Here is a 26,731-nt window from a genome sequence, read left to right as displayed (position 1 = left end):
AGGGATATTTTTAGTTTTATAATGTATATAAAAACTTTTTATATTTTTTAAACTTTTTTAAACTTTTTTCTGTACATTTCGTGTCACAGTTATTATATCTGTGAAGTTAATGTTCATGGTTAGGTGTAGGGTGAGCTAAGGTTGTAGGCTGTTTCTGATAGCCTACGTCCGGCAGAAGGCAGGTAGTACTCAGACCAACTGTTTACGTTTGGGATGTGAGTGCAGTTCCCTCACCGTCCACCTGGTGTCGCGCTTGAGGCGCACAGGTACAGGTCTACAATGACCCAAGCTGTCTGCGGTTCAGTGAAGTGTCGCTCCAACGGGTCAATGGGTATCGCTGACAGGAAGTAGATGGATCCCGTGTTTACAACAGAGTACTCTCTATGCTGGACAAAAAGTACAACTTTTTGACAGCGGTGTTACATTCGCTTTAACTTCAAGGTTTGTTTTTGGAAAAACGCACGGTGTTTGAATAAGACAATACCGACTAGCAGCAGCAGCCTGATTCCCCGCTGGGAGACACCTGCTGTTACCAGGAACAGGAGTTCATACCGCGGCGTGACGCGAATGTGGAAGTTATTATGGAAATAAACGGAACAATACGCGAACGTTAACTTAACGTTGAGGACACTACTAGTTTATGTGAAGCTAAAAGTGATCTATAATGTCTACCATGGAGCGGTCGTAGATCAAGTGGACTAAACGATGTCTGTGAACGAGTTGTACACACAGGTGAGCTGGTTGTGTGTGTGTGTGTGTGTGTGTGTGTGTGTGTGTGTTCAAGTGAATATATCGACCTGCGATGATGCTCCTTCTGATTTCTGTGCACAATGTGTGGTCCTAACTAATACTATACGTCTGTGTAGTGGTTGTTCCAGCTGTGTATACCGGGGATACATTGGATCAGACGGACAGGTGCATCAGCTGGAGGTTCACTTTGTGTTTGGCTGTATACAAAACGATAATACTACAATCCTAATATCTATTTCTTTAACTTCAAGCCTTTTGTTCATTCAATTTAATCTTAAGTAATCGGCCTTGTCCTTACAATAGGCCTAGGTCTGCTGCGTTATTTAACCAGTTAAGTAAAATAACAAACACCTGTCCCCTAGTGGAATACATTGTCATAGCACAGCAGGTCTGGGATTGTTTTTTGTTGTTGCAAGTTGTTCTTGAAAAGGAACTAACGAGGATCAAAATATGACATTAGGGACTGAAGGGCACGCAACGTGCATAGCAGAGGCTGTTAAACTTGTCTGCGTGGTTTTTGAACTAGACTTGATAAGACGCCAGGATTCAAACTGTACAAAGGTCTGTTTGGCAGTGGACCTACATTTATGATCTGCAGTGCAAGCCTAAACTGCAGAATATGTTGCGATGTGTATGTCATGATCAAATAAGTACAGTTATGTGAAGATAAGTGTTTAGAAAGACGTGTCAAGGTCTTGGTGATGTAAGAGACATGCCGGGTTTCGATGGGATATGGTTTTATACAAGGTCACATGATATGACATGTGTTTTATGAGTACATGTACTCATAGAATGCATAAAGATTGACATGAAAAGTTTATAAATCATGAACATTATGACAGTGATATGTATATCACTGTCATAATGTTCATGATTTATAAACTTTTCATGTCAATCTTTATGCATTTGAGCAAACAAAATCTTTTGTCAAATATTTCATTCATCCATATATGAATAAGAGAAACTAAAATGGGCACGAGCGCTTTTGTTTCCATTGTTGTTCCATTGCACTCAAGTGCAATATGTGGGGCTACTTATTTGTCCCTTAACCCCTAATAAGGCCAATTAATCCACATAATGTTTGCCAAATCCCTGTCTTCCATCTGTTGTATGTTAAACTTTATTAATCCTAGACAGGACATTTGGGAGTGCAGTCAGCAGAACTCAAGTTAATCCCCCTCTTAAGGATATCTTTATCGAAAACCATGAATAACAAACCTTATCACATACATCTGTTCCAGCCAGAGACGTATTCACTAGGCTTAAAACTGTAACAAGCAGTTCCCTGCTTGGGAACTGCTTCTTTACATCTTCTCTTGACATCTTTGCTTTAACCCATGAAGCTGTTCTCGCGGGATTTACTCTGGCCCCACTGACAACAGGCCTAACTAGATTTTTCTTTCCTTATGTCGGTTTTGTAGGTGGAATGTGGTTATTTGAAACCGGCTAGGGCTCTTGAGGAGCAGGGTAAGCCTGAGTGGTTGCAACCTTCCCATTGTTGGGACACAACGGTCGTGGAGAATCGCAGAAGGATCTTAATAATAACACGCTTCTTAGTCCTGGCATCGTTGGTGGTTCTGCTAGGGGAGGGGTTCAATGCTTGGGATTAGGTTTTTATGCTTCAGCAAACACAAAGACAATAGTGGATTTATGAAAGGCTTGTAAACAAGTAAATTACATATATTTTTTGTACTTTCGCACAGCTTTAATACGTCATGGATGCAAGCCACACTACCAAGGTATATCAAAGGTTCGTCCTTTGTGTTTCTGGACCAGAACTGAGGTTCACAATCTGTACTTCTTTGTGATTGGGTCAAAGTGGTCTGACCCTCTGTGCTTTCTGTGGGCTTGTGTAATCCTCTCTGGTTATATAGTCCATAAAAAACGCTGTATACTCACATCTTAAGATAAGGATACAGAAAACGTAATCGTTCCACAGAGTGACAGGAAGTGTCCTTCATTCTGTTGATCAATAGACAAATATAATATTCATGGTGATCATTCAAATCAACGTTTTACGTAAATATAAATAGTGTTTGCTACTTCAAGCCAGGTGGCTTTAATGTTTCAATCAGGTACTGTCTTTTTACAAGGCTAGTTTGGCTTCATACTCCATCTATCCTACTTGTATGACCTTATAGGTCAACAGTCCAGTAGAACTCTCTAGAGGGTCAACTCTTCCCCAGGTATCAGGGGAAGGATTATGTTATTTGATGACGGTGTGTACACAGAGACATGTAGGATTGCTTCCTGAATTCTGTCTCCCTCCTCCTCTTCCTACTGGAGGGGCATCTTGTTCTCGGAAGATACAGGCCAGGCTTGGCGTCCCCTTCTATTTATTCAATGACAGGGGAATAATCGCTTGATCCATCTATTCCGATTTCCTTTCATCAGATGACTCATCCATCTGTCCGTTTGTCAGTTTTAATGACTTCTCCATCCGTTTGTTTTTCCATCCATTTGTCCAGTCATTCGTTCAGTCAATAGGTATTCACTTTCCTTGTCCTTGTAGCTCACGTTACCGGCCCTTCAGCCAGTCATTGTTTCCTGTGATGTCATAAATCCGAGTGCAGATCAAAGTTCCCTGGTCGTTGAGTCTGAGTTCTTCCCGTCGGGCACACCCAGTTCTTTCTCTTTCCTAGAGAGTGATGTCATTCTGCTGACAGAGGGGGCTGAGTTTCGGCCCCAGCAGAGAGCACAAGGCATCCTGAATGTTTATTCACAGGTTAATGTCCCTCAGCTGTAGTTTTATGAACCTTTGATCAAATCACACTTCGAAAAAAATAGTTTTGTGTATTTTGGTATTAAACCAAGAAAGTCCATATAGCTGTAGTTAAATGTACCCTTATTGCACATAGTATATGTAGTTTAATTGACCTTTTTTATAGCACCGTATCCTAGGCTAATCAGAACTTTTATATGAAACATCTGGCATTAGAAAGACAACAATGTCACTCCATAATGACAAATAATTTCAAAATGAATTACTAAATAATAATTACCCTATAACCTATAACCAAAACCATTAACACTATAATGCTCCTATACTTAAAAAAATTGTCATTGCGATGTGAAATCACAATGTACAAGCCGTTTAGATAATTGGGTACCTCTTGAAAGTCTTTTTTTCTCTACAGTACTGTTGTTTTAAAACCCTCAGGTTAAAGTCACAGGGGAGGCACTTTTTCCCTCCCTCTCAGCTGTATTTTGTAACACTGTGCCCACCCACCTCCACAGTAAAACCTGTAGAGCAGCTTCTGCTTCCTCCACCTGCTCCTCCTCTCCTGGCATCTTGCCCCAGCTTATATCTGCTTATCAGGAACTCAGCTCTGTAGAGTACAGCTGGTTGGCTGGCTGGGCCCATCATTTACTGCTCTTTCAGGGGATTATTCAAACAAAGAGTCCCTAAGCACCTATGTGCTGGTGGTGTGATTAATGTATTTTCTTTGGGAGGCAACGAAAAAGCGAGCCAAGATGGAAAAGTAGAAAGTGTGTCAAATGACGTCATCAACTCCATTGTCTGAAGGATGATGAGCAACAACAAAGACGATTGGTTGATTTAATTAAAATCCGACCTATCACCAAGTTACATCCAGTGACAGCATTCCTACAGCCGTGACCTTACTTTGGCCCAGTTTTCCCTTGTAAGCTATTAGTCACAATAGACAATGGTACGGTTATTTTTACTCTCAGTAACTCCTGGGCCAGATTCACTCTGTACTGCAATGCAAATAATGGGTCTGGTTGTAGTGTTTAGGGTGTTTGAGTCCAAGCCGAAAGGTTTTGGATTTGATGCTCGTTGTCCGCAGTTCTGCAAAGGCATGCTTGAGTAAGATGACTTGTCCGCTATATAAATGACATGTCTTTACTAAGTTGCTTTGGATAAAAGTGTCGGCCTAATAAGACGCTAACTAGTTAAAGTGTGTGGGTGTGCATATGAATTAGGGATTGGGGAAAGGTTGCTTCTGGATTCTTTCCTAAATATTGTATAGTACTTGGGGGGGGGGGGGGGCGAAACTTGAAAGTGCTCTTAGTTTGAGAAGAGAGATTAGTACTTAAGTTGCTTGTTCATGCCACAGCATTGATATAGACCGTGGCAGTGTGGTTCCACTTGGATTCCATCCATGTTTAACCCCATAGGAAAATCCTTCCATCTGTAAACACGGCCAAACTCGTCAATTCTCGACCAATCACAAGACAGCACAGACATTTGTGGTTGCCACTCTTCACTTACCATGCAACGGCAACTTTGAAACTTGGGACATTTGTGGGAAAGCATGACAATGCCATACAATCTGGGTTAAAACAAATTTAATTATACTGATACTGCCTTGTCAAACATCCGACCAGCTGAATAAGTAGAACCATAAAAACCAAACTTTATTAGAGCTCTCCTCATTGTCAACGTCAAAGGCAAAACGCTTCCAGAAACCTGAGAGTCTTGAAGTGACCACTTTACCGACCCGGTCTATAGTGTTTAAGCATTTGGATTTGGATAGCAAATGCGTGTTTGGATAGCAAGAAATATATGATGTATATTTATGTTGTTATTAACATGGCTTCCTGTTGAATGATCAGAGAAGGGAGAGGGAATGCTGTTTTGCTATTCAAATTACCTTCTGGATTTTCTAAGGTGGATTTGCATGGGAAAAAAAGCTGGTGATGTCATGCACGTTCTGTCATAATGGTGCCTTCAAAACAGTCAGAGTTCAGAATATGAGTCCAATTTTGCGAGTATTCATACCATGTCTGAAATGATGAACTGAAAAGTCACCCAAACGAACACTGTGTGTAATGCAAAGACCACACACAATTCTTCTATTTCCTTCTGATTTAAAGAGATGGTGATGAAGATTGATATATTGGATCCTGGTCTTCGGAAGAGACTTGCTGGCCAAACTAAAAACCTATAGCCCCGGCCGCCGACTATGAAGCCACAGAGGAAGACACTTTGTGAATAAGCTCACCAACACAATGGTTTCCATGCAAATCGACCAACATGTTCGTGTTATTGAGTGATAAGAACCACCCATGCAGGCATGCATAACCAGCAGATACTGGGCATGTTCAACCCATCAGCCCAGATTATCATCTTGTCTGTCCTCCACTACTGGGCGAGACGGTGCCCCACCACACCTTGTTAGGTGTGGTGGGGGCGGGGCACTGTTGTATCTATCTAAAAGATAGATACAAATATGAATAAATCGTGGTTAGTTTGCCTGTTACATTAAAATCAAATCAAACCATTACCACTTGGCGAATTACTTGCTTGATTATTATTGTTTTATATCTGACCAGTAGGTGCCTCAGAACATGCATTTAATCCATAATCTGTTAATTGCAAAGAATAATCGCAGTATTAGCGCAAAAACAATCACAAGCCTAATTCCCGTCCTAATTGTATAGCCCGTCTTGCTGATAATAACTACGCTTCAAGATTCCAAATGTTTACGGTCATGGTGTGGGTTTACGTGACCACAGAGGTCATGTGACCGTGGTTCTGTTTGCAGCGGATGCTGCAGACAGACTCGTCTCTGGACATGAGTTTCCCCTGGCATGCCCATGGTAGGCCTACGCGTGGCTCCCGGGTGGCCCTGCGGTCTTCCTCAGCCAAGCGGGACATAAAGTGCTGAGGTCTGCTGTCCGGGTGTGGGCGTGTGGGCAGGGCATGGGTGGCCCAAACCTGGGGAGCAGGTTCCTCTGTGAGGGTAACGGTGGTTCAGACCATGCGGGGAAGGAATGCTTTGTGGTGGTTAGGTTGTTCCCCTCCAGGTTGACATGTGTACTGGGTCAGATTCCTGCCACTGTCTACATCATGGTGGCCTGAGGCCTACAAGTAGCATCCTCAAACTATATGTCTAGACTAAACTAGTCCACGACGGTCATTTATCGACCAACATCAACGACCATATAGTACAACAGCTCACAAAATAACAGCTCACTTCATGTCCTTTGGTATAGTCCTTCAATGTCCATCTCATGAAATGCATCCTTAATTAGATGACCAAATTAAAATACAATTCATGCATACACAATACACAATATTTCCCTTATAGTGAACAACAGTAGGTGAGTGGCGCTAGACTGAAATGCTTCAGACAGCTCAGGCTGTGGCCTTAGGATTCCCATGATAAAGCTTTACTCTTTTCCGTTGTCTGTCTTGATAAAGCCTTTAGATGTCTCCATAAGATGAACCCTGAGATGATGATGATGATGAGGATGATGTTGTTCCTCTCTGCAGCGGACTCGGGTGTGGATCGCCGACTCTGAGGATGTGTGGAAGCCGGCCGAGATCACCAAAGACTACAAGGAGGGGGAGCCCATCCTGCACCTCAGGCAGGAGGATGAGACGGTAACCACGCCGACACCGACTGGTACCCGTGGCATGGCTGAGAGGGGCCCCCAAGAGGGGTCCCTAATCCCCTAATGGCCGCAGGACTGTAAACTGTTTCTGTAATTGGACAAACAAGATGGATTGCCGATGCAACACAGTCGCACAATTGCGTGCATTCAAATGCCATTATCTCACATGAATGACCAGTCCTACACGCATGACGGGGACTGTAACCCTGTCACCACTAATTATGCAGAGTTTATTCTGGATAGCGCTAGCAAGACAGACAGTGTTAAACAGCACTAAGGAGGGAAAGTACTAATCAGGTGCGCTAAAACGCAGAGAAAGACTATTATTGCTAATATTTCCTATTTCATTCATGTAAATATGTTATTTTATTATCCAATGGACAATATTTGCCCAAAACGCTTTCTCAATCTCAGCCACTGATACTTTTATCCATCACCATAACAGGCTGCCAAACTTAATGTACTAATTCATCTTTTTTTTAACCATTTAGCCCCTTGAGTACCGTATCGGTCCGAAAGACCCCCTCCCCTTCCTACGAAACCCTGACATCCTGGTGGGAGAGAATGACCTCACGGCCCTCAGCTACCTGCACGAGCCGGCCGTCCTGCACAACCTCAAGGTCCGCTTCCTGGAGTCCAACCACATCTACACCTACTGCGGTGAGTCCCCGTCGGCGCCGGCGCCGGCGCCTGGGCCGGGCCTCGGAGCTCGCCCCGTCTCCAAACACAGCTGGAAACATCGAATAATGTGGAAAACGCTTTAAGACTGGTTTCCACATTATTCAATGCTTGAGGCCCAATAAGGTGCATCAATGAATGGGTAAACAAACCACAGGAATGAGACGATACCAGTATTAAAGCTAGGGTGGGCAATTTATTTTAGAAAAATGTTATGTAATATTTGTTTATTGTTTTTACATTACAGACGGTTATCAATAAATCAAATGCTGTGACAAAAAAAAAAGAATCAGGTGTCTGTGGCTGTCGCAGACCTGTAATTAGCCTGTCCAATCATTTCATTCCCAGTGATATGATTGGATGGCTTATCTGTCCATGCACTCATTGAACTCAGTCATCCGCAAGGCTAGGTAGACCTATTGCTAATGCTAGCTAGCTTGTCACGTGTTTTGGGGGTGTGGCTTTGGAGGGAACGCAGAAGAATAAAACAAACAACGTTTTAAATGTTTTATTTGGTTTAAATGGATCTGTCGTAATGTGGACAAAGATTTCCTGGGTAATCTCTTCGACTTTATGATGTCATTGTTAGGTATTTATGTCCCAACTCCTTGTAGGTTAAAGCTGACTGCGGTCTATAAATACCTTGCAGAGGGCGACCACACCTGTCTGTTACAACAGCGTTCTCCAACTGTCTCTCAGTCCATGACACACCTGTGTACCACATACCTTTACTGCTCATTAAAGCCCCTTGCCTTGTTTGCTGTTTGTTAGGAATTTCTGGGGGATTTCCATAATTTAGTTTCCTATACATCTTTTATAAACAACATCTCAACATCAGCTTTTAGGCCTAATCCAAGTTAATTGTTGATTAGGCCTCCTTGAACTAGTCTATGTTATGGTTTTATATGACCTGTGTCCGCAGTGTTAAGGTTTTTGTTTGCAGTGTTGTAGCAAGACCAGCAAATGTATGGCAACAAAATTGGACAAAAAGGATTCCTCAGGATTTTTATATAAAAGCTATTTTAACTTTGTTTCATTGCAAAATCAACAATCCATTTTGATGTTAAAAATGAAAAACAAAGTTTTGAGTATGCTAATTATGTTGAGTCGTTTTTAATGAAGGACAACCGGAAACTAGGAATAATAATTAAACTTATCTGGAGTGACGCCTTGCAGAGGGATCCAGATTCTCTTCTATATTCCAAAGAATACATTTCTTTTGAGAATAATTCAACTACAGCTAGCTTTAATCATACAACTGTTCTTTCAGTTAAATGGAGGAAAAAACCGACTCTTATGAAACGTCATTTATTGATATGACTTTTAATTGACGTGAAATGATATTGATTGTGGATCCATCATCCGTCCCCAGGGATCGTGTTGGTGGCCATCAACCCCTATGAGCAGCTGGCCATCTACGGCGAGGAGGTGATCAATGCCTACAGCGGGCAGAACATGGGGGACATGGACCCCCACATATTTGCGGTGGCGGAGGAGGCGTACAAGCAGATGGCCAGGTAGGGGCGGGGGGTAAACACGGACCACCTGGACGCACCTTGTAGTCACATGTCTACCTCGTCGTCGTCGTCGTTGTTGACGTCTCTTTGTGAAGATGATGAAGGAAGGGCTAATTGGACAAAAAATAGACCTGTGCTTTTTTTTTTTGTTTATTTTTTAAACAAAATCATTGCTATTTATTCCCGATATTTTTCTTTCTATGAAGGACATTTCAGTAATGAGCAAAAAGTCCATCCATCCATTAACACTCGCTTAAGTTTTTGTGTGGCCCTAGCTTTTTAGACCCCGGACGAGAACAGTGCTGCTTTTGACAGAAGTCCTTGTATTGTGACAGCGTATACTGCAGTCTCATCATACTGCAGTCTCACATTATTATGTGTCAAGGATTGTTACACACAAAGACATGATCAAATGATCTTGCGTAGGAGGAAACCTAGACTAATTGCAGCCATCACAATCATCATTTGTGAAGGGATGGATTGGGATGAAAGGGGTCGTTTTAACCCCGATGTTCATGTCTGCATTGGCGTGCGAGGATAATTGTGGTCTTCTTATCTTCAGCTCATTGATTTGACTGAAACCTTCCTACTTAGTTTTATTTTACTGGCACATGATCTGTTTATGGATGGGTTTTTCCATTTTTACTTAGAAATATGTATCCAATTAAGAACCTTGATGTGATCCCGTGACTTGAGGATCGATGTTTGTACCACTTAGGCCTCCCCTATAGTCACTCATTTCTGTGTTCTCTTGTTAAATGGAGCCTTTACAGTTTGTCTAAAAAAAGAAAAGATCAAATGATATTCAGTTCCCTGTGCTCTACATATCCTTTATCCGTTCTGTATAATATAACGTTTGTACTTTAAACATGACACTGCCAATCATAAGTCGTCAACTTTATTGTTGGCCCCCGAACAAAAGGTTATTCAAATAACATTTATGATTTATTTTTTTCCCAACACCCCTGACTTCTCCCTCCCCAGGGATGAGCGGAACCAGTCCATCATCGTGAGCGGCGAGTCCGGCGCCGGGAAGACGGTGTCGGCCAAGTACGCCATGCGCTTCTTCGCCACGGTGGGCGGGTCGGCGGGGAACACCAACGTGGAGGAGAAGGTCCTGGCCTCCAGTCCCATCATGGAGGTGAGCCCGTGGTTTCCCTCATCCAGCTGGGATCCGGCCGTTCCACATGGTTATTTGTTCATCCACAGTTATTATGGCCGACCGACACCGTACACACAGCAACGTGATTTGTCATCACAATGTTTTGTGAAAACGTTGGCTCTCTGTCTATACAATGTTCCTGGCTGTTTGTATTCAATGTGTCATCCTCTTGCTCACCTTTTGATGTTTTCATATAAACATCATGCCCACCCTTTTTCTTTCTGCTGAAGAAGCTTGGTTGATGCTGTCTGTGTTTTGATGGCAATTATCTTCCCATGATCATGCCGTTTTATTTAAAGTAGTAGGTTTAAGACTCAGAAGTTCATACATACATACAATTCTACATTTAGTCCCTTTTTTTTTTAAAATCAAATACTTTTGTGGACAATACCCCCTTATTGATATCATGTAATTTCCCAGGTCTCTCCCTGACCTAAGAGACACAACCTTAACATTGATATAGTCTGGTCACCTTGCACGTTGTATTTACTTTAGCATTTTAACTTTGAATCATTCTATCTGTACCGGCTCCTGAAGTTCTTTTTCTTCCGCCCATGAAGGCTATCGGAAACGCCAAGACGACCCGCAACGACAACAGCAGTCGCTTCGGGAAGTACATCCAGATCGGTTTCGACCGGCAGTACCACATCATCGGGGCCAACATGCGCACCTACCTGCTGGAGAAGTCCCGCGTGGTCTTTCAGGTGATTCCCCTTTACCTTGGACTTTCAGGTTAAAGGTTAAGCGACTTCTTAAGTGGTCAGGTTAAGGTTAAGTGACTGCTTTAGTGTTGAGTAGTTCAGGTTATCGCTGCGTTGTGAAGTACATTTTAAAGTTGTATGGATGTATTTGTGTTTCCCTGTAGGCCGAGGATGAGAGGAACTACCACATCTTTTATCAGCTCTGTGCCTGCGCTAGTTTACCAGAGTTTAAAGACTTGGCCTTGTGTAAGTACACTTCAACAAGCACTATGAAGTGTTATGTGTTTATTGGCTGCAAATAAGGAGATTTGTTAAAAGGCCTTTTGGGCTGAGAGTTCCAGGAAGTAGAGGGAACGTGTTATCTCCATGGTTACGACAATCAACTTTGTGATACCTTATTTTAGGTATGTAGAAATAACTGCGTTATGTAGAAATGCCTCGGAAAAGGCCCTTTAACGTCACAAAATAAGGGAACTTGAGTTCGGAGCAGAGTGAAATGGTGCTTCTCTAAATCGTATTTTAGTACCGGTGACAATAAACTATTGCATACATTTTTCTGAAAGTCGATTCATTGATTCATTGATTGGTTTCCTCCCCCTCTGTGTGTGAATTCAGCGAGTGCAGAGGACTTTATCTACACGTCGTTCGGGGAGAACATCTTCATAGAGGGAGTCAACGACGCGTTGGACTTTGAGAAGACCAAGGAAGCCTTCACCCTCCTGGGTAACAGTCGCACGGAACTAGCATTACTATTTACTACTGTCCAGTGGTTCAGCCCACGCTGCCACTTTAGCAGATGCCTTTGGAGGATGATTCCCCTGTGAGTAGTCATCTGAAGCGACAGGGGATTCAGAATCATGTGGTTCAGGATTCGTCGTAGTTGTAGGCCTACAGGTTAGACTGCAGACCCGGGGATTTCTAACCCAGTACTTTTTGGTCCGGGAGTCAAACCCTTTAATTTCTGTGCTATCCTTCCTGCATCTTATTCAAGTTTTGTGAATGAAACCCAATGTATGTCATGGTTGTAATAATATATCACTTTTCAAAAGCTTAACATAGTGAGTCTGTAATCCTCTGAATGTAAGCGAAAGGCCTGCGTGTGTCTTGACTCGGGTGATTAGGTGTGAAGGAGAACATGCAGAGCAGCATTATTAAGATCATAGCTGCCATCCTGCATCTGGGCAACGTTGAGATCTGCTCCGAGCGGGACGGGGACTCCTGCCACGTTTTGGTACGTCATCATTAAAGAGAAGCTAGTACATTATGAATCATTATGTAATCCCATTGTTGTTATTCATTAAATACCATTTTGCTAAAAACAACAACCATTTGATGCTAAAAACAATTCTTCATTGATCGGAAAACCCCTTTGTTGATGTCCCATAGAATCTGATTGTTATTCATAGAATCCCATCTCCTAATGTAAGAAAATCCAATGAATTGTTTTTATGAATTCACATTAACGTTAACGTCTAACGTTGTTAGAATCGCGTTCTTAGAAGGTCCTGAAACCCCATCGTGTGGTAGATCCTAAAAAGCCCATCGTTAGTTGATCATATAATCACACAGTCCCCCTGACGACAAGGAGCATCAACCAATCCCGTTGTTGATCGCTCATCAAATCCCATCGATCGCGAATCAGACTCATGTAATCAAAGGACGCTGACTCGACATTTGACCCTAAACCCCCACGTCCGTCCGTCCCCCCTCCCCCCCCCAGGGCGAAGACCGCCACCTGAAGCACTTCTGCCGCCTGCTGGGCGTGGAGCTGGAGCAGATGGAGCACTGGCTGTGTCACCGGAAGCTGGTGACTTCGTCTGAGACCTACGTGAAGAACATGTCCTGCAAGCAGGCCAGCAACGCCCGCGACGCGCTGGCCAAGCACATCTACGCGCACATGTTCGACTGGATCGTGGAGCACGTCAACAAGGCGCTGCACACCACCGCCAAGCAGCGCTCCTTCATCGGCGTGCTGGACATCTACGGGTAACCCCTCCTATGAAATATAGAGCATATATATATTAGGGCTGTGCGATTATTCAAATTTTGATCGCGATTTCGATTTTTGCGCGATTTCAAACATCTCCAAACTAATATAATCGAGTTTAAATTTTCTCAGTTACAAAGTGTTTTTGTAATTTCAGTTTGTTTTCAAACTAAAAAAATAATTGTTTGAATAATCGTGATTTCAATATTGAACCAAATAATCTTGATTATGTTTTTCATAATCAAGCGGCCCTAATATATATAGATCATGCCTGTTCACTCATTGTTTTTACACCTGTCTGTGTGTTTTACATTTATTTTGGATGGCTTTTGATGAACTTCATGACATATGATTTGATTAAGGTGCTTAGAGTTCTGATAATATATGCCATGCGCTACCGACTGAGGGCACAGAGTCAGTTGTGGCTTGTCACCTACGGTATTACAGAGCCAATGGTCAATGTTTTAGTCTGGGTTATAATCAGATTTCAAACTATAGAAAGTATAACAAGCCCTAGATGACGATGTGGTCAGATCCCACCTTTTGCACAATACAATGCCTCTCAACGGTGACTTCTGCTCTTTATCCAAGGTTCGAGACATTTGAGATCAACAGTTTTGAGCAGTTCTGCATCAACTACGCCAATGAGAAGCTGCAGCAACAGTTCAACTCGGTGAGCCATCTTGCCACCAACCAAGGAACTCCTAAGTTCACCTTTCTGTTGATAATGTTTTTAAATGTGTTATTGCACCTACAGATCTACCACACTCATGTCTATATAGAAATGTTTTCTGTTTACTTATGGTCGTTTTTTTATAGTTCTCAAACGGTCCTGTACTTTCTGCTGTAATACCCACATTTCCTGTCTGGGATTAATAAAGTACAACATTATCTTACTGTTAACAGATGAAAACATTGTCCTTCTAGGAGTTGTCCTCCACAATGCCATGTATAGATGTTGTTGTTTCAGTCTTCTCCTGTTGTCTGTTCTTCATGCAGCACGTGTTCAAGCTAGAGCAGGAGGAGTACATGAAGGAACAGATTCCCTGGACCCTGATAGACTTCTATGACAACCAGCCGTGCATAGACCTGATCGAGGCCAAGCTGGGCATCCTGGACCTGCTGGACGAAGAGTGCCGAGTAGGAATCTATCCACAATATGTCCTTTTACATACGCGTTGTTTGAGGATTCGTCCATTCCCTCCCCCGCCCACCCCCTTCTTATTTTATTAGCACTTAGGTAAATTTTGAGTTCTAAGTCTGAGTTCAGAGCTCTAAGTCTGAGTTCTAAGTCTGAATTGTAATTGGTAATTCTAAGTGGGTTTTTTAAGGCTAACTTCATCAGAGGCAGCCCGAATCACAAATCCTTGTGGGGTTTGTGTTGATGACGTCTGTAGGCCCTTACAATGTTAGTGAGGATCCACATAGTACACCAAAGTTTTGTCCACAAAACATTGTTGTCACGGGGAAGTAGATCTGAATGACCATTCTGTAATCATTCATATCCATTTCAATCATTCACCTCCTGTATCGCATGGAAGCATACAAATTTAACTTCCTCCTTGATTTGCATTCATTTGTTGTTTTCTTGTCAAGTTCTTTAATTTTTTATAAAAAAAAACATTTATGAAGTCATTAATTCAAATAAAACAATAATGAATAATAAAAATCCTCACCTTGGTATTATTTATGAATTTCTCTAGGTATTTCTATATTGATATGTGTTGTCTATTTGTTCCAGGTGCCCAAGGGCACGGATGAGAACTGGTGCCAGAAGCTGTACGGGAAGCACTCAGGAAGCGCTCACTTCCAGAAGCCACGCATGTCCAACACCTCCTTCATCATCATCCACTTCGCAGACAAGGTCAGAGTCTTCCTCCTGGTGGGGGACAGGAACCACAGGCAGGGTAGACATGGAGCTAGGGGTGGGACTCCAAGCCGAAATGTAACGGGTTTGATAACCTCAATGTCAAACCTGTAGGCCTTGAACAAAATGGAAGAGAACAATCAATTAATATATATGTATATGTGTGTGTATGTATATGTATATATATGGATATGGATATATATGTTATATTTTATATTATATTTTATTCTTAATATTTATTTATTTATTTGTGAATGTATATCTGGAGTTCGTGACAAAAATAATTTTCCTCTGGGATTATTAAAGTATCTATCTATCTATCTATCTATCTATCTATCTATCTATCTATCTATCTATCTATCTATCTATCTATCTATCTATCTATCTATCTATCTATCTATCTATCTATCTATCTATCTATCTAAGCGAGCTGTGTTCATATGAAATATCACGCACCTGGTTAGTTTAGTTCATTTAGTTTTATTTAGAAGTTTTATTCATTCAGTTTTGTTATTCATTTTTGTATGAATCCATTTCAATGAAAGCTGAAACATCTGGTGGTTCCATCGATGAGTCATCCAGGTAACCTGTGACTCAACACATCACATTCATTCCCCCAGATGCTTAATCCAGTTGTTTTTGTGTGTTGGCTGTTTTCGTGACAGGTGGAGTACCAGTGTGAGGGCTTCCTGGAGAAGAACAGAGACACCGTGTACGAGGAACAGATCAATATCCTGAAAGCTAGTAAGGTAAGACATATCAACTTTCTCCTAATGTGTGTGTGTGTGTGTGTGTGTGGGTGGGTGGGTGGGTGGGTGTGAACATATCCAGTACATTCTTCCTGTTTTTAACCAATAGGAACATGCCGATAATACGTCTACCTGTTTTTAGATTCTACATGAGTTGAACGCATAGGAACAAGTCCAGTATACTTCTGCCTTTGAACCTCTAACATCAGCTCCAGTATACTGTTCATGAAGAGTTAGATTCACTAAATGAAAGCTGTAGATCAAAGCTGAAGACGTCAGGCCGGCTCTGTTATCTACGTGAAACAAATTAAAAGATCCAGTCTTGGGCTTACCGTCTCATTCACTGGGATCAGCTATCTAACCTTGGCTCCACTCAGCTGGGATTTACTTTCTAGTTGATCAGTGCGGCATGGCTAGTGGATTTATGAGCACTGCAGGCACAATATCCCGTTAATCATAGATTAACGGGAAATTGAGATCAAAATTAAATTCCACATGCAAATGTTTGCTTATTAGATGTTCTTTCACGTAATGAAAGTTTGAACCCATGTCAGTATGTTCCACTATATTATTCTTATCACCAGTATTTCAGTGAAGATAACCTCTGGATATACCCCAGCTCAAATACGCCGTCGGAATATAGCTGTATCCTACTTTCGATACAGAATATAGATACAACCTGAGCTAAGTATTCATATATATCTGCACCTTATTCGTCTAATCCTACGTATACGTATATGTATGCGAGTAGTTTCAGATGGTGGCAGATCTATTCCTGGAGAAGAAGGAGTCCAGCTCTTCCACACCCGGTAGTAAAACCTCCAGGATTAACGTGAGGTCCGCCAAGACCGTCCCGAAGACCCCCAACAAGGAGCACAGGAAGACAGTAGGCCACCAGGTAGACCCCTTTCCCTCTTGTGGGGTTAGTTTATTTTACACCACCTCCCTCGGAACAAACCGTCACAACATCTGAGGTATCATCAACCTCAACCCTATACTTAAATCCAGGTTCACAACTTTTTTTTATCAAACTAAATGTTCCAAGTTATTGTTGTTTTGCCATCTTATGCTTTTATTGTACATTTCTCATTTTCAAGTGTAAGTGAATCCCCTGTATCAGCTTGAATTCAAACTAGGGGTTGACTTTGGATAGGGCACCCCTTATCCCCATGGTTATGACCCCAACAGCAAACTGTATTTATTCTTTAAGCTGGTCCACGGCGTTGAGTATGACCGAGGGAGCGTCGTTGGACAAACAAAGATTGCCTTTTATTGAAATTGATGTTATTCTAATGGACTAAATGCCCTGTCCTTTAACCATGGCTTACTAACGGTTTTGATTTTTCAGTTACGCTATTTATGTGTCAGTGGTGCTCATCTATCTTTCAATTAAATTAAATTGTATTTGTATAGCCCTTAATCACCGGTACAGGCCAAGACCGGTACAAGCCATGACCCAAGCCAACAGAAGGGCAAACTCCCTTAAACAGCAAGGAAGAAATCTTGCGGAGGAACGCAGAGTGGGGGGTCCCTCCTTCCAGGGAGGGTCAGGAGTGCAGTGGTTGACATAATGTACATACCTACAGTACATACAGGCCAAACACCTCTCCTTCCTCTCCCACTAGTTCCGGAGCTCCCTCCAGCTCCTCATGGAGACTCTGAACGCCACCACGCCTCACTACGTGCGCTGCATCAAGCCAAACGACGAGAAGATGTCCTTCGTGTGAGTCCCCCGCTCTTAAGTCAAGGCTCTGATATGTCGACGCAACGCAACGACCAGGACCTGTTATGGTTCTGCGTCGGGTTTAAGTGAGCGGACCAATCACAGCCCTTGCTGCTGCTGCGTCGCCTCGACGCAAGGTTACAATTTTTGGGAGGCGCACGTCAGGCCCTTGCGGAGGACACAAGGACGTACTGGGTCCGTAAGGCCTAAAAAAAAAATTTGTTTGGTTCCGGTTTCCGACCGACCCTGTCAATTTATGTGCGACCCAAATTATTTTATGAGCTTTATAAAAAAAAAAATAATAATAATAATAATAATAATTTTTGATGCAAACTATAATTACGTTTTGGTACAGCACCTCTTCATTCTGTACAAGGATGAGCGAAATTTTCTCGTTTTTAAATGAAAACAACCTACCTATCATTCGCTGCCGCTGGAAAAAATAAAATAAAAAAATAAAATAAATTCCCTACCTACCCATGACCTCAACTGACAACCAACAGGAACCAAACTTTTTTTTTTTTTAGGCCTAAACCCCCTGGCGTTGTGTAGACCGGGAACCATAACTAGGCCTAAAGTTATGCTTCCTCGTCGGAGGGCAGGTCATCCGATCAGGCTCGCTACCTGTTTGGATCAATGATTGACAAAGTGGTGTTTTCTGTACGGAACCATTTCTCCACTACGACTCCTCCTTTCTCTTGGAGCAGTAACAACCGGCGGTTTCTAAAGAAAGGACTTGTGAATGTGTGGCGAAGGCCGCTTCACTACCAGGTCCGAGCACATGGCAGGGCAAACTGAAAGCATGTTGTGCTTGGTTACCAACCGACTGTTTACCTCTGTGTTTCTCCCGCTGTGAATTACTTTCGCAGATTAAATTATGTTCGAGCCATCCAGTGTGTGACAACACAAGGGTTTCTATTATATTAAGGTGTATATTATATTAAAAGATCGTAGTCTTTTTTTAAATGCACTCTGTGCTTTAATGCTTCGTCGTTGGACGTGATTATTATTATTATTGAGCGCTAATATATTAGCAATATTTGACTAAACCACAACTACATACCAGACTATGTTTTGAAATGGTGGGGTCATCATCCTTTCACAATTTTTGTTTGAGACAGTAATCACAAACAAACACAGATTTATGGTCATCCTCCTTAGTGGTTATGTTTGTATATGCTCTTCTTCTGCGTGCCTTTTCAGTGCATTCCTCCACACAAGGGCTCCTTCAGGTCTAGGTAATTAGATAAAGTGAACTCTGGAGTCACATGTGGGTCCTCAGACCGAACTGGGGCCTGACTCTCAGTACCCATAATGTCAGCATCTCGGCCACTAGCACAGAGAGTTACCCACCTCCTTTACCCTGCTGCGGTGAGCACCATGCCCAAGGGACAGAAACGGTAATATAGGGTTTTAGAGTTTGGTGTTGTACCTGTGTTCAGGCAGACAGTCTGTTTGACTGTCTGACTGTTTGTGTTTTGGTTTTTGAGTTTGTCTGTCTGTCTGTCTGTCTGTCTGTCTGTCTGTCTGTCTGTCTGTCTGTCTGTCTGTCTGTCTGTCTGTCTGTCTGTCTGTCTGTCTGTCTTGTTTGTTTTGTTTGTCTGTCTGTTTCTAAGTCTCAGTTTTCCTATATGCTTTTTTTTGTCTGTTTATATCTGGGTCTGTGGGTTTGTAAATCTGTTTTCTGTCGTCTAGGTTTGACTCTGGTTCTGTATGTGGATTATCTGTTTTCTGTTGTCCAGGTTCGACTCCAAGCGAGCGGTTCAACAGCTGAGGGCATGTGGAGTCCTGGAGACCATTCGCATCAGTGCTGCTGGTTACCCGTCAAGGTAGAAATGTCCCCCCCGTTCTCAATGCACACATTATGCAAGTGATGGGGGGGTCCTCCAGGGTAAACCTCACTACTAAGGCCTTGACAATGATGGAACCGGTTGCAGTCATTTGGCTAAGCTGTTGGAGTGTTTGTCTTTCCGACCTTGGGTTGCTGGTTCGAAACCCCTTCTGCATATCGGTGTGTTGTCTGGGGAACCAGCGTTTGGTATAAGCGTTGTTGAAGACCATGGATTTTAAGAAAAACTGATATTTTCGGTGCTAATGTGATCCTCCATCCGTTAACTGAAGCCTTGTCTAAATGTGTTCTCGTTCCTAATGGCACTCGGTTTGTTGTTCGTCTGTCTGTTTGTTTGGTCTGTTTGTTCATGGATTATTTACTTCCGCTTTGAGTTGGATGAAGAGACCAACGCTGTCAACGCTGTAGCTTCTACTTCTGTTTGTGAGGACGTTGTCCTCACTTTTCTTCCTCCGAGCAAACGAGTTTAGCGGGGAAGAAATCCCCGGACGGATCTAGGTTTTGTTCTCCAGGCGCGCACAGAGACAAAATCTTTTGAACCGTTTCACTGTATTACTTTTTGTTCACGATACAGATCATGGTTGAGGAAGAAAATAGTGCACAAAATACATATTTATCTTGTTTTTTGTTGTTGATCGTCACAACCAACCTATGTGTCCCCAGATGGACGTACCAAGACTTCTTCAACAGATACCGGGTGCTCATGAAGAGGGCTGACATGACCAATTCCGACAAGAAGCTTGTGTGTCGGAACCTGCTGGCGACCCTGATCAAGGTGCAGTACTACACAGCGGAACTACAGAGTACTAGAAGGAGTACTACAGAGTACTAGAGAGAGTACTACACCCATGGTGTAGCTCAGCTGGTAGCTTGGCCGATAGAAGAGCAAGGCATTAACACTCGCCAGGTTTAGGGGTGCTATTCCTACTCTGGCAAGCCATGCTAGCAAAGTATGCACTCAAAGGGATTTGAGACGCTGTGGATAAAATAATCCAACAAATGGCTTATATGTATTTATATTGAATGATCCGTTTTTTCATTCAATATAAATAGTATGAAGAGAATACAAAGAGTCTCTGACGTTAGATTTGTGGTCGCCATAGTTTCCTTGAGGCATGCGCGTGACCGCCAAGCAGAAGGCATTTATAGTTGACGCATTGTCTGTTTTCACGTTGCCTTAGCGACGGGCCTTAAAAACCAGCGGCCAGCCACAACCAGCCAACATCAACAGCAACAAAGGCAATGTGTAAACAAATGTAATGCAAAAAAAGCAAGGCAAAAATGTCAATGTCTTCACAGTATCGGTTCAGAGTCCACTTTCTTCTATTTGTACCTCAAATATTAAATCGAGAGTTAAAAAAATACTTCCTGTGCTGATTTTACCCTCCTAACACAAATCAAAATAGAGTCACAGAAAATAGATACTACCAAAACAGGATAAACCCCTTTAAATTTACACATGGACGTGTATAAAATAAGGGGATCAACTCAGTGATTAAATCCAATGAAACCACATTTGCCTACGGAGAACCCCATCTCTTATTTCATTTGCGCTATAAACGTATTCCGTTGTTTGCTTCCTCGTGTCTGTCCAAATCACAGGACGAGGACAAGTTCCAGTTCGGCAAGACGAAGATCTTCTTCCGGGCGGGCCAGGTGGCGTACCTGGAGAAGCTGCGGGCGGACAAGTTCCGCTCGGCGTGCATCAAGATCCAGAAGACGGTGCGCGGCTGGCTCCAGCGGCTCCGCTACCGCAAGATCCGCCGCTCTGCAGTGCTGCTGCAGAGATATGGCCGCGGCTACATGGCCCGCAGGTGAGACCCCTGGAGAGGGGGACCCCCTGTATGGGGGTCAATGGTGTGTGTGCTGGGGTGTGGAGGGTCTGTGTTGTGTGTGTTTGGGTATGGAGGGTCCGTGGTGTGTGTGCTGGGGTATGGAGGATCCGTGGTGGTATGCTTATTGGATTCAGTTGATTCTGATTGAATTCGGGACATTTAAATAGCCCTTTCTTGAAGGCACTCATGGCTCTTTACATCGTGTGTGTGTGTGTGTGTGTGTGTGTGTGTGTGTGTGTGTGTGTGTGTGTGTGTGTGTGTGTGTGTGTGTGTGTGTGTGTGTGTGTGTGTGTGTGTGTGTGTGTGTGTGCGTGCCTCATCCTCAACCTTACACTTTTAGCACGACTCTATTTCCCTCTTCGTACAACATCGCGCTCTCATTGGTTCATACACTCACTCTCTCATCCGTCTCTCCTCCCAGGTACGCCGAGCAGCTGAGGCTGACGCGGGCAGCCGTCATCTGCCAGAAGCAGTGCCGCATGGTGAGAGACAGACGGGCCTTCCTGAGGGTGAGACGGGCAGTGGTCACCATCCAGGCCTACACCCGGGGCATGTACACCCGCAGGATCTTCAAGGAGGTAAGCGCTTCACGCAGCCGTCCTCTGTACATTAGGAGCAGTCCTTTTGCATTTCTACAGCGCTAACGGACAGTCTGAACGGTTCAATTAGTTCTAGTTCTAGGTCTTTATTCTGCACCTAAAGAGCCCTTGTAATGGAAATGTGCCTTTTTAAAGTGGTTGGCTCATTTACAAATCAGGCACAATTTTATTAATTGCTTCAAAGGGAAACTAGATGGCACCACACACACTTATTTTATTTGTGCGTCGGTGGTGCAATCTAAAGGGTGTTAAGCTTTTTAAAGCAAAAAGAAGCATTTTACAATATTTGAACAGGTTACAGTTGAAATTCAAAAAACGACACTTTCCCCGGCTCTCTGGGTGGTGTAGAACCGCCTGTGGCAAAAATATACGTTCTTGCCTAACTTTTGAATTTGCATGTTATTTATGATTAGAGCTAACATACGATTATCATTGTTTATGTCTCCACCCGCGGAGCTCTCAATAAGCTCAAGAAGGATCCAGGTTGCTTACGAGCGCATGGGACAATAACGAGGAAGAACTTCAGATTCTTAAGCCATAGCACCTTTTTAAAATACGTTCTTCTTCACCGTATCATTCCTCATATCGGTCTCTTCTCCATCCGCCCCTCCCTGTGCGCTCCAGTTCCTCCTGCACCACAAGGCCATGGTGATCCAGAAGAACGTGCGCGGCTGGCTGGCCCGGAAGAAGTTCCGGCGGGCGCGCGACGCGGCCGTCACCATCCAGTGCGCCGTGCGCTGCATGCGGGCCAAGCGGCTCACCAAGCAGCTGAAGATCGACGCCCGCTCGGCCCAGCACCTGAAGAAGCTCAACTCGGGCATGGAGAACAAGATCGTGCAGCTCCAGAGGAAGATGGACGACCAGGTGACCCAGGGACGGCCGGGATTCAGGGTTTATTGAGACAGAAACACAGCGTCCACGCGGAGTCTATTGCAGTGCTTGGGGTGTCACGTCGAGGTGTTCTTTTTCGGAGGTTGTGAAATAGGGGTGTTTGATAAATGTAGGAATTCACATAAACATGAATTTGTGCTTGCATGTTCTCCTCCCGCTGGGCTATGTAGCCGGGAGGAAAAAATTAACTGCTCCCATTGAATCGCTTGCAATGGATTTCATGGGACATGGTTTTCCAATGCACATTGCACACCTAGATAAAGATTGCAAATTTTGAAGTTACTTATGCATTTCAGTTGTTTTTCATGCTGAAGTTACAAAATGACACTTAACCTCAATACCATTACAGGTAGTATGAGTATTGGTAGTACAGTAAGAAGTCAACAATACTTCATACGAACAAAGGACAAAGGTCAACAATTTACTGAAAATAGTACACAATACATACATAATCATTTCTAACACTTTCACTGTGTCCACCTCCTTTCAGTCCAAGGACCTCAAGACCCAGAACGAGCAGCTGCTGTCCCACAACAATAACCTGGGGTCGGAGGTCGGCAAGCTGCAGAAGGAGCTGGAGCAGGTCCGCCTCCGCCACGGCGACGGCAACCAACTGACCTCCCTGCAGGAGGAGCTGGCCCGGCTGAGGGCGGAGCTAAAGAAGTCACATGACTTGAACCAGAGGCAGGAGGCGGAGCACGGCAGCGAGAAGCTGGTCCTGACTCAGGTGAGCCGTGACTCGGGTTCAGGTGCGCCGGGGCAAGCTGTTTTTTTTCTTTGGTTTCCGTGACAACGGCCTGAAAACCGAGCCGCTTGACTGCAGTGGTCCGGATTCCACAGCAGGATCTGATTTACAGCTAAAAGGGAAAAGAAGACGCACACACTTACACACATAGAATACAAATCAGATCTGTAAAGAATCGTTACAAACCTATTTTACTGTATGTTTAGCCCTGCTTTTATGTGCTGTATGATGTCATATATGACAGAACAGTCTTAATCTCTGCCTGGTTTGGTGTAGCGCGTGGAGGAGTTGGAGAAGGAGAACCACCTGCTGAAGAGCGATAAGGAGCAGATGAACCACAAGCTGCTGCAGCACTCCAAGAGCACTGAAGGTGAACCCCTAGCTCCTCGCTCTGCTCCCTAGCTCCTCGCTCGGCTCCCTAGCCCCTCCCCCTGCTCCCTAGCTCCTCACTCTGCTCTCTGGTCCCCCAGGAGAGAGAGAGAGAGAGTGTGGTGTGGGGCGAGAGAGGTGGAGATGGTATCAGGTTCCCTCCCCTCCATGGGGGATACTAGGGGGCCGTTGTTTGCTGCTTGTCTCTCTTGGGGCTGAAGACAACACTCCACACATTATGAGTCGTATTTATTTATTTATCAACTTCATCATTTTGGCCCGAGCATACAAAGACCCATTCTATCCATGGGTACACCTGCTCCGTGATGAATCACACTGCGATACTGACCGCTTTGTGATTCAGTGTTGAGGGTTTGTTATGAAGTGACCGAGTCCACCGACTCATAGCAGTGTAAATCACCCTAAACCCTGTGTGACGGCGCCGTGTGTCCTGGTGTGTGCAGACCAGGAGAGCAGCGCCTCCCAGAGGGAGACGGACCTCCAGAAGGACCTGGACCAGGAGAGACTCCGCTACCAGAACCTCCTGAAGGAGTTCTCCAGGATGGAGCAGCGCTTCGACAACCTGGAGGAGGAGGTGGCGCTCACCAAGGTAGCGAGATGAGATGGAAAAGTGCTTTTATCTCCAAATGGGAGTGCTACTATTAATCCACGTTGGGAATAACGGGCAAAAACAGGTGATGCCAAGGTAGGATAGTCTACCTCAACAAGGTAGGATAGTCTACCTCAACACGGTGGGATAGTCTACCTCAACAAGGTAGGATAGTCTACCTCAACAAGGTAAATAGTCTACCTCACCAAGGTAAATAGTCTACCTCACCAAGGTAGGATAGTCTACCTCAACAAGGTAGGATAGTCTACCTCAACAAGGTAGGATAGTCTACCTCAACAAGGTAGGATAGTCTACCTCAACACGGTGGGATAGTCTACCTCAACAAGGTGGGATAGTCTACCTCAACAAAGTAGGATAGTCTACCTCAACAAGGTAAATAGTCTACCTCAACACGGTAGGATAGTCTACCTCAACAAAGTAGGATAGTCTACCTCAACACGGTAAATAGTCTACCTCAACACGGTAGGATAGTCTACCTCAACAAGGTAAGATAGTCTACCTCAACAAAGTAGGATAGTCTACCTCAACAAGGTAGGATAGTCTACCTCAACAAGGTAAGATAGTCTACCTCAACAAGGTAAATAGACTACCTCAACGAGGTAGGATAGTCTACCTCAACAAGGTAGGATAGTCTACCTCAACAAGGTAGGATAGTCTACCTCAACAAGGTGGGATAGTCTACCTCAACAAGTTGGGATAGTCTAACTCAACCTCACCATCACTGGCTGGAGAAAGGAGAATATAATCATGTCAATGTAAAAACAATAGTACTCAGGTGTCATTCTTGTAATAATAAAATGACGTAAAATGTGACTTATTTCCAGCGAGGCCACAGGAGAAACCCGTCCAACGTGAGCAGCCTGGAGTCTGACTCCAACTACCCCTCCATCTCCACCTCGGAGGTGGGCGACGCGGAGGACGCCATTCAGATGGTGGAGGTAAACACACACACACACACATCCATCACTAGTATGACATCCTGATTCCTGACTCATTGAACTGCTGGGTTACACCGTCATGTCTTCACAAACTCTCAAACGCTCATCAAATATGTTGCCATTCCTATTAAATAGTGCTAAAAGGAACTAGTCTTCATCAAGTATGTCTTCAAGAAAGCAAATTGTAACTTGAAACTTAAATAAAGTAAAGGTAAAAATGTAATCTATGTAAATGTGTATCTCGATATATCGCCGATCAATACCTCCTTCTCAGTCTTTAGACGTCATCAATGATGTTGAAACAGAGGACATTTACATTGAGGTCTGTTCATTTTGGATCTCGCTCCAGCTAAATGTTTCCTACTATATCTCCGCCTCCCCAGGACATGGGCGTGGAGAAGGCAGCGATGGACATCAGCATCTTCATGAAGCTGCAGAAGCGCGTGCGGGAGCTGGAACTGGAGAGGAAGAGGTTGCAGGCCCACATAGACAAGATTGAGGAGCTTGCCAAGAGCAAGGTGGGAGTGATCCAATCCAATCCACTTTATTTATATAGCACAATTTAAACAAACACAAGGTTCCCAAAGTGCCGTACAACAAGATAAGAAACACACTCAAAACACAACAGAAGCACAATAAAAAGATGAGGGGCTCAATGGGATAAAAGTAATAAAAAGATAAAAACGAAATAGAATCCAATGAATAAAATCAACTGCCCACATATCACGTCTACATAACATCAACACGCTACATGGTGTTAAAAGCCAGAGAAAAGAGGTGAGAGGCTTGTCTGATGTGAAGTGGCAAATTATTCCACAGCTTTGGTGGAATAGTGATGAAGGTAACCATGGCAACAAGGTACCCTTGATTAGTAGCAAATTGTTATGATGGAAAGGGCTATGGTAGCCTCCTGAAACAAAGCCATTGTGAATTAGTAGTGTGACTATGTGCTTCTATTTAGTCATTTAACAGGCTTTAACCAGAGCAACTTTCAGGGATTTTGATCATGAGCAGGCTAGGTAGGTAGTCTGTGGACTGATCCTAAGCCTAACCTTTCAGCTAGGAGTGAAATACCCGTGCCACATTTCTTTTAACTCATCAAGGCAGAAATGTTAAAGAACGTCTTAGTTCCAAAGCTTGCATACCGACCCCTTGTCAGAGGACGTGTTTCTGAGTGCGCTGTGTGCTGATGTTCAGGTCACGGAGAGAAGGAACTTGACATCCCAGGATGAAGTCGCAGATCTGGCCTACAACAGTTTGAAGGTACAGCCGGGTCTCTTGAATTCACGCTTAACTTAGCCCTACATATATACATATTTATACCAATTTATATATTTTCAAGTGTCTAAACCTTGCAAAAGTCACAACCAATGAGGC

At 43.6% G+C, this 26,731-nt stretch overlaps 1 protein-coding gene across 3 annotated transcripts in view; it reads left to right on the top strand.

Moving 5' to 3' along the window:
* The window catches only part of myo5b (myosin VB), a 36,976-nt gene that overhangs the window by 466 nt on the left and 9,779 nt on the right, over positions 1 to 26,731 (top strand). Inside the window, exons 1-27 of one of the 3 annotated variants that reach the window (XM_056588254.1) lie at positions 111 to 732; positions 6,992 to 7,102; positions 7,605 to 7,773; positions 9,164 to 9,308; positions 10,293 to 10,449; positions 11,031 to 11,174; positions 11,336 to 11,417; positions 11,787 to 11,894; positions 12,293 to 12,402; positions 12,892 to 13,157; positions 13,750 to 13,831; positions 14,158 to 14,298; positions 14,900 to 15,022; positions 15,691 to 15,774; positions 16,526 to 16,672; positions 17,400 to 17,497; positions 19,240 to 19,326; positions 20,010 to 20,121; positions 20,949 to 21,160; positions 21,603 to 21,759; positions 22,405 to 22,644; positions 23,162 to 23,398; positions 23,693 to 23,786; positions 24,250 to 24,395; positions 25,241 to 25,354; positions 25,738 to 25,872; positions 26,552 to 26,617. In XM_056588254.1, coding sequence (XP_056444229.1) covers positions 706 to 732; positions 6,992 to 7,102; positions 7,605 to 7,773; positions 9,164 to 9,308; positions 10,293 to 10,449; positions 11,031 to 11,174; positions 11,336 to 11,417; positions 11,787 to 11,894; positions 12,293 to 12,402; positions 12,892 to 13,157; positions 13,750 to 13,831; positions 14,158 to 14,298; positions 14,900 to 15,022; positions 15,691 to 15,774; positions 16,526 to 16,672; positions 17,400 to 17,497; positions 19,240 to 19,326; positions 20,010 to 20,121; positions 20,949 to 21,160; positions 21,603 to 21,759; positions 22,405 to 22,644; positions 23,162 to 23,398; positions 23,693 to 23,786; positions 24,250 to 24,395; positions 25,241 to 25,354; positions 25,738 to 25,872; positions 26,552 to 26,617 — 3,594 coding nt within the window. In that variant the 5' untranslated portion in view covers positions 111 to 705. Of the gene's footprint in view, positions 1 to 110; positions 733 to 6,991; positions 7,103 to 7,604; positions 7,774 to 9,163; positions 9,309 to 10,292; positions 10,450 to 11,030; positions 11,175 to 11,335; positions 11,418 to 11,786; positions 11,895 to 12,292; positions 12,403 to 12,891; positions 13,158 to 13,749; positions 13,832 to 14,157; positions 14,299 to 14,899; positions 15,023 to 15,690; positions 15,775 to 16,525; positions 16,673 to 17,399; positions 17,498 to 19,239; positions 19,327 to 20,009; positions 20,122 to 20,948; positions 21,161 to 21,602; positions 21,760 to 22,404; positions 22,645 to 23,161; positions 23,399 to 23,692; positions 23,787 to 24,249; positions 24,396 to 25,240; positions 25,355 to 25,737; positions 25,873 to 26,551; positions 26,618 to 26,731 lie in introns of those variants that run through there. The other 2 variants (XM_056588256.1, XM_056588255.1) reach the window with 2 other exon arrangements.

The sequence above is a fragment of the Gadus chalcogrammus genome, chromosome 4 (assembly GCF_026213295.1).
Source record: "Gadus chalcogrammus isolate NIFS_2021 chromosome 4, NIFS_Gcha_1.0, whole genome shotgun sequence".
Lineage (NCBI taxonomy): Eukaryota > Metazoa > Chordata > Actinopteri > Gadiformes > Gadidae > Gadus > Gadus chalcogrammus.
The sequence above is the reverse complement of the archived record's forward strand: the minus strand, read 5'-3'. Positions and strand labels throughout refer to the sequence as shown.